Genomic DNA, 8,051 nt, shown 5'->3' with positions numbered 1-8,051 from the left:
ATTCTTAAAGCCTCTCTTAGTCCCATTAATAATATACAACATCAACAGAGTTGTTTTTATACTCTTTATGTTGGATTCTTATTTTTTTTTATGTTATTAATTTTTATGCTCTTCATGTTTAATTCTTATATTTTTTTTATGCTATTAGTTATGGTGAGAGAAATTTTCGTATTTTTGCATTAACAATCTCATCAGCATCACACTTTTTTTTATTGTGACTTCTAATTGATTGAATTTTAAAAAAATTCATATTACCGTGTGAAATTCAATCGATTGTGTTACACTACCAATAGATTGAATAAGAAAAAATTCATATTCTATAGCGCAATTCAATCAATTGTGTAACACTTTCAATTGATTGAATTTTGAGAAAACCCATATTGTCATGCGAAATTCAATCGATTGTATTACACTTCCAATCCAATCGATTGAATTTTAAAAAAAAAACTCATATTATCGTGCGCAATTCAATCATTGTGCTGTACTTTTAATCAATTGAATTATCAACAAACACAATTTTCCTAGCTTTTATGGATGCAACAGATTAAGGGATAAAAAATTCATTGATTCGTATTTTCAAAATATTTATGGAGGTTACGATTAATGGAAGATTTATTTCATTGTTGTTTTTATTTTAATTATTAATAAATATGATAGATAAATAATAAAATGATAATTTATAAAATAGAAGGTATATTTTATAATTAAATAATATATAAAGAATTAATTTGTGATTAAAATTAAATTAGGACTATTTAGTAATTATTAAAAATTTTAAAAACATGCTTTATTATTGGGAACATTTAATAGTCCAAATGTTATAGGACCGTTGAGTCGTTTGTCATATAACTGCTTTTTAACAACTTCTTTCTTTCCACCTTTGATAGATGTTGCTGCTTTCTCTTCTTCTTCTCCTATTTTTTCCTCATCTTTCTTTTTCATTATTGTTATTGTTACCACCACCACGCCACCACCACCTCCTCCTCCTCCTCTTTTCATTTGAATTTCTTTAATTTCTTCCTTTCTTTTTCTCCTCCTCCTCTATCGTAATTATTATCATCATCATTATTGTTATTATCATCATCGTCATCTTCTTATATGTATACCAGTCCAAATCCAGAATGTAACTAAAATTCTTTAATGATGGCGACACACAAACAAGCTCAATTCAAAACAAGTTCAGACCATAATCCGCCGAAATTAATCAAGAATAGATCGAAATTAAATTCAAAATGCACCAAAATTACTAAATAATAACTCAAAACTCATCCTTCTTCTTCATTATCATCATATTTTTCTTATCCTGCTCCTCCTCTTTTTTTTCATATTTTTCCTTCGTTATCGTTGTCGTCACCGCCACCACACCACCACCCCACTCCTCCTCCTCCTTTTCTCATTTGAATTTCTTCGATCACCTCCTTCTTTTTCCTCCTCCTCCTTCTCTTCCATCAACCATAATATCTTCATCATTATCATTATTGTCATTATCGTTGTCTTTTTTATATGTATAACAATTCAAATGCAGAATGCATCGAAATTCTTTAATGATGACGAGATACAAACAAACTCAATTTAAAACAAGTTGAGACCAGAATGCACCGAAACTAAATTCAGAATGCACCGAACTCAAAACTCCTCCTCCTGCTTCTTCTTCATCATTATCATCATTTTTTATTTTTTTCAGCATCTTCTTTTTATTTTACCTTCTCATTATTCTTCTAGTTTTACTTTCTCAATAAGAATAAAAACAAAAAAACAAATAAAAAAGAAGAAAAAAGATATAATACTACAAAATCACTAGAAAGAGAAGGAGGAAAAGAAAAAAAAAACGTAACAACAACAACAGCAGTAAAAGAACAACAATGAGAAGGAAACATGAAAAAAAGAAGAAGCGCGAAAAAGAAGGAGGAGAAATGCAAAAAAAAAAAAAAAAGAAGAAAGAGAAGATGTCGGAGGAGAGAAACGCGGAAACGTTCAGGTAGTTGGAGCGTGTATTCACACTCTCACTAATGAAATTAATTTTTATTGGGCTTTGACCAATTTGATTGTGAAAAAAATTTTAATGTATAGCATAACTCATATTTTACTAGCATTTATCTTATGAGTTTAAATTTGATATTTGTATCAAAATTAAATTATTATTTTTTTATTTATTTGGGTCATTTATTTTGTGATTGAATTAGGGGTGTCTTGGACTAACCCCAAATGAAAAAGGCCCAAAAAATAAAGCCAAAGGCCCATAGTGAAGTATACCCCCTCAAACTGCTTCTCATTCAGACCCAAAAATCATAAATAAATAAACAAAATATTCCACACTGTACAACATTATAATTTGTGAACAACTTGTTTAGAATATGATTAATATTTTATATTTATAACCATCGATGTTTCATAAATCATAATACATCTGACTGTAACTAATTATTATTGTTATAAAAATATCCCATCATCATAGGACAAGCCACATAAAAAATGTGGACCAAAGTGTAAGAGAAACTGCAGCACAGGCATAAGTTGCTAGCATGATTATTGAGCATTCTGTTTCACCAGCTCCAAATAATTGAGTAATTGTACCTGAATAATATATAAAGTAAGAAGTGTGTGGTTTTGCTTAATTATTCATAATTAATTAATTGTAATGAACTTACTTATGCTTATGGCAGGGGGAAGAGCGTACTGAAGCAACAACATAAATTGGTATAATGGATCATGGTTTATCAACCCAAAATGAATTGCACCTTTCACAATGCACACACCTAACATTGGTAACGCTATGTATCTAACCACAAGTATCCCTAACAAAAGTGGAACCTTCATTCCTGACCCTTTTAACCCTGAAACATAGTTAGTGAACCAATAATATTTTATTAGTAATTATATTATATATCATGAGTAGTTCAATTATAACTCACTGATCCACTTTATAAAAAAACTTTTTATATAATCATTTAATTATATTTGTTCTTTGAATAATTATTCACGTACTCGATATGAAAAGTAATTATTTGGTAGCAATGTGATAAACTGATAATACATAATTAAATAGATGATAATAATTTTTTTACGCCAAAAGTAAATAAAAATTATTTTTTGTATTATTCTCATAAAATAAAACAAATAAAGAATAAAAGGTTACCCTTAAGTAGATTTGCTCCGACCAACAAAGTGACTGCTGGAATGGCCGCATCCCTGAAAATATTGGAAACACTACTATTTGTAAATTTCTAATTATGAAATTAGCCACAATAAGATTCAATCATTTTTTGGACTAAATTTTTGCAGTAATCTATGAAATTTATAATTTTTACCATTTTAATTTTTTATATTCAAAATTTATTATACTGGTTTTTAAGACTCAGTTCTATGTACCAAATTTTCTGAGTTTTTTTAGTATTGAGTTAATAAATTATATTAAACTAACTTTGACTTACTATGTTAGACACTGACTAAATGACATCTTTTCGTTTTAACTCTTAAATAAACAAAGTTATTTTGGAGAATGAAGAGAGATATAATGATTTGCATATTATATAAACTTTTATTTCTCTTCTTATTTTTATTTTATTTAATTGTCAAAATAAAATCATGTTATTTAATTTTATATCCAGTGTAATAAGTCAGAGCCAATTCAATACTTAATTTGCTGATTCAGCAAATATAATTTTTAAAATTAAATCTCAAGAATCAATCTAAATAATTTTTAATTTAAATGACTAAAATAGTAAAAATCATAAATTTGAATGACCACTTTAAAGATTTAGTCTATCTTTACTTTGGTGATGTGAAGTATTATATTAATCACTCAAGGAGCTAGTTTTTCTTAGTACATACCCCACCATGGATGTAGAGTCTTCAAGAACACGTAGTGGAGCATCATCACCGACAAACAACTTCCGAAATGGAGTGATTCCACCCATCACTAGACCAACAATCTACACCATTCACAATGCTATATATCATTTTAATGTTGCTTTGTATTTAGAAAATTTATTTAAAAAAAAACATTTATGCATATATTGACTTCTTAAATTGTGATTCCATCGTCGTAGTTTTCATTAATTTGCATTGTTAGTCTTTGAAATTTTAGAAATAGCAATTTAGTCCTCCAATACTGATGTCTATCAACAAAGGAACTAAACCGATCAATGAATATAATTTGAAGGACTAAATTGTTAAATTTTGAAATTTCAACAACTAAATAAGAACACGCTTATATTTAACTTCAAATACCAGTTAAATATTTAATTAAGTTGTAACATTTTTTTCCAAGAAAACGAAACTATTTGTGACTTGTGAGTACCATAAATCAGAATTATTAATTAGCATACCGATCCAACTGTTGCAGGTGCTAATAGGACCTTCAGATTCAGCTTTTCTACCAAAGTCTTAACTATCTTTGCAAGTTTTGGTAACTGTAAAAGCCACAAAATTATAAGAATAAGAGTAAATTATCGATTATTTCTATATATCGATGTCTTAACAATGTAAATTAACTCAATATTTATTAAAATAGTAAAGTGAGAAATAAATTCTTAAAAATTTATATTTCGAACATGTTAGTTTCTAAAAAAAATACTAAGAGACTAATTAAATTAAAACTTTTTATCCTAATCACAGCGGACTAATTTAAAAATAATGTGTCTGCATTTGCTATCTGAAAAGACTTTATTGTTAGAGACTAATCTTCTCAAGTATAAATCTTCAGATATTTATTTATTATTTTACTCTTATTAAAAATTGAATTTATTCGATAAATTTATCCAGTGAATTATTCATTTTAAATAATTTTGTCGAATTAATCCAATTTTTAATAAGTGCTGAGTTAATTTACATATATCTCTGTTAAAATTGTGGACGATTAAATTTTTCACGGTTATAAATGTTAGTTTACTTCTTACACCTGATGCTGCAAAACTATATACTAAAGGCAAGAGTTGTTCCTGTATATATTTATATAAAAGTACTATTTATATATTAAAATTAATCATCATGTATTTTTTATACAAATATATATGTAATTTAAATTTTTTTTAATGTATATTTTATATTTAATACATATTTTATATTAATGACTGATTTTGATATAGATCTAGTATGATTAATATTGATATTATATTAACCTTTGCTCTTTCATGAGGAAATGTTGTTTCAATTTGAAGTTGATTTTCATGATCATCAACAGTCTCTGATAAATCCTCTGTGGAATTCTTCACGGAATCTTTTTCTAATGTGGAATTATTATCCAAAGTCTTGTTGGATGAATATAAACGAACGATGTTGTACACAAAAGTCCAAATGTAGATGTTTCCTATCTGGTCAAAATCAGATCCGACAATCAAGAAAGAATCAAAGAAAGATATTATTATCAATATAATTAATTAATTCATGATTAATAGTAACAAGTTTAATTATTCTCTGATATGGTGAACCTAGTTTAGATTCAATGTTAAATAAAAATTGCTTACAGCCATGGATAGAGAAGCATATCCCATCCCTTTCTTGTAGCAAAGATCCACAGCTCCAAAAGGACTGTTGCTTCCTTTGCAAACTGTTGGCATTATGATAAGAGGCAAATTTCCTAGATTTCCTGTTTTTCCATCAAACCCCAAAATCGTGATTAAAGGAAACTTATTAGTGTCAAATTTATTGTAAGGTATGATACTTACGTATCTTGATTAATTGAGATCATTGGCTTAATTGATCTGCTTTGTAAGAGTGAATTCTAAAAATTGCAAATTTTCTATATTTGTGTTGTTGTATATATTATATTTCGTGACGAGATCTCATACTCCTTTAATGATAGTAAATAAATGTCAGATTTATTATACATGACAAAAATAAATACAAACAACAGTACAACACATTTCCTTTTTAATAGTTTATTATAAACTATATTTGCATGAATTATTATCTATTGGAAGACAAAAAAAATAATCGACTCAATCAATCCAAATTTATCGACTTTATTTAATATTTATTTACTGCCGTGTATATTACATAAAGCCAAAAACAATAAATTTTAGCAATTTTTTATTAATATTTTTTAGTTATCAAACATTTTTATTATTCAAAATTCTCGAATTTAAACAATTGAAAATGACAAAAGTTTTATTTTTTCAAATTAAATAATTATCTAAAAGAGAAGTATAGGTAGACAATGAAAATACTAAATAATGTGAACAATGGATATATCAGATGTTCAATTCACTAGGTGTGCCGATAGTTATCCTAATATTAAGATTTAGGTGGATAATTTAAAATATAGTATATTTTTACTTTATTATACCAATTTTAAAGCCCATTGTTCACATTGTTCATAAAAACTATTGTCTACATAACAAAGTTCCTATCTAAAATAGGTTAGTTAGTGAAGATATGTGTGTATATATACCTGCAGCACAGCACCCCAAGACAAGGCCATACATGTGATTAGGAGCTTTGGTTATTTTCATAAATAACCATCCCAATGCTGCCCCAACTATGAATGTTAGAAGAATATTCAATGGCATGAACCACCTACATACATATTTCATCAAATCAAAACATATCATATATATATAGCTACAGCAATATATAAATTAAATTTTGAAGATAAATGTAAATGGCAGCACTAAAAGATTTCATGCATGAAATTAAAAGAACATACAGCATAACGAGATTCTTAAATGTTATTGTCTTAGTGAGGATGCTGCAAACAAGAGCCGGAGTGAACACATAATATACCAACTGATGAAAAACAAAAGAAACGCCATTATTAAGTGTGTATGTGTGTGTGTAAGCAAATGCAAAGAAATTAAAAGGAAGAAAAAGAAGTTATCTGATCTATTACTGTATTCAAGTGCTTCCTGGCAGTGTCCCTTAGCACATTAAATCGATCAAGAGCAAGAAATGCTCCTAAAGCAGTAATCAGGAGCACCTTAAGAACTGGCATTAATGCAGTAATGAAGAGCTTCCAGAACTGCATTGTGGCCTCTTCTTCTTTTCTTTACTACATATCACAACAATACAATGTAATGTGTCCTTCTTATAACAAGCCAAAGGTGCAATTTCGTTCGGTTGGGTTTGGTCGCATTTGAGGAGTAAAAACAAATATTTGTTATTAGAATTTACAAAAATGTCCCACAAACAATAATAAAAAATCGTCTAAAGTAATATCAAATTATTTTATTTTCTATTTTTAATTATTACTAAAATAATTGAATAGCAGAATAAAATATATTTTTTGTTCTTAATATTTGTAATTTTTTTTAAAATATACTAACATTTAATTTTATTTAATTTTGTTCTTAATATTTTTTATCTATGTATGTCAAAACTATCTTAAAAGCTAAATTTTAATTTTATCTCTAACGTTTTATATGAAATCAATGTTTAAAGTAATTTTAACACAAATTAAAAATATTAAAAATAAAATTAGATGTAACTAAATGTACGTTAGGAGTGTTGTTGGAGAAAATCGTAAACATTAAAAAAAATATATACTTTTATATATAGTAAATATGTAATTATAAATGCTATAGTTATAAATATTAAATTAAATAAGTTAACTTTTGGTTATTATCTATTTATTATTAGTTGAATCTAGTCTAATTTTTTTGACAAGCTTGCTACACATACAAACTTTTTTGGCTTACAAGCTATATAAGTTGGTCCAAGTTTAAGAAAAAAACACGCGCACCACTCCTTTAGAATCGAACGTTCAACGCACGCGCCTTAATCACCCGTTGCGTTTTTTCACAACACGTTCATTATGCTACACTCTTCCTCTTCTTCCTCAATCAAAATGCAAACCGTCAAGATTCAAGCGACATTCGAAACAAATTACGATTCTGAAGAAACGTTCCAACTCCTCACGAAGAGTAGAAGAAATCAAGAAGAAAAGATACAAATCTCCATAAAAAATCACCAGAAAAAATGAAGAAATATTATTCAAGGTATTGTTTTACTGTTCTTCTAGATTTTTTTTCTAGATTGTCTCTGACATGTCCTCATCCTTAACCAGCAAAACATTAAAAGATTTCAAGAAGAAATATACTGTCTCCCTCCTGATA

General features: G+C 27.5%; 1 protein-coding gene across 1 annotated transcript; it reads right to left on the bottom strand.

The window, feature by feature from the left end:
• Positions 1–2,388: 2,388 nt before the first annotated feature.
• Positions 2,389–6,979, bottom strand: LOC130951434 (protein PIN-LIKES 3-like). Its single transcript, XM_057880081.1, has 10 exons — positions 6,830–6,979; positions 6,647–6,726; positions 6,392–6,516; positions 5,466–5,587; positions 5,121–5,312; positions 4,329–4,412; positions 3,832–3,932; positions 3,137–3,189; positions 2,649–2,834; positions 2,389–2,574 (listed from the first exon to the last, which is right to left on the bottom strand). The coding sequence occupies exons 1-10, from the start codon at positions 6,962–6,964 to the stop codon at positions 2,450–2,452; spliced, it is 1,203 nt and encodes a 400-aa protein (XP_057736064.1). The 5' UTR covers positions 6,965–6,979; the 3' UTR covers positions 2,389–2,449.
• Between the last annotated feature and the right edge of the window lie 1,072 nt (positions 6,980–8,051).

Source organism: Arachis stenosperma, chromosome 9 (assembly GCF_014773155.1).
Source record: "Arachis stenosperma cultivar V10309 chromosome 9, arast.V10309.gnm1.PFL2, whole genome shotgun sequence".
Taxonomy (NCBI): Eukaryota; Viridiplantae; Streptophyta; class Magnoliopsida; order Fabales; family Fabaceae; genus Arachis; species Arachis stenosperma.
The sequence above is the reverse complement of the archived record's forward strand: the minus strand, read 5'-3'. Positions and strand labels throughout refer to the sequence as shown.

What these genes read in the sequence shown, in the direction of transcription:
- LOC130951434 (XM_057880081.1), bottom strand. Translation starts at nt 6,964, where the DNA reads ATGCAGTTCTGGAAGCTCTTCATTACTGCATTAATGCCAGTTCTTAAG. An exon ending in TTTAAGAATCTCGTTATGCT is followed by an intron (nt 6,517 to 6,646) that starts GTATGTTCTTTT and finishes ATATGTATGTAG; the next exon opens with GTGGTTCATGCCATTGAATA. An exon ending in CACCTGCAACAGTTGGATCG is followed by an intron (nt 3,933 to 4,328) that starts GTATGCTAATTA and finishes TGAATGGTGTAG; the next exon opens with ATTGTTGGTCTAGTGATGGG.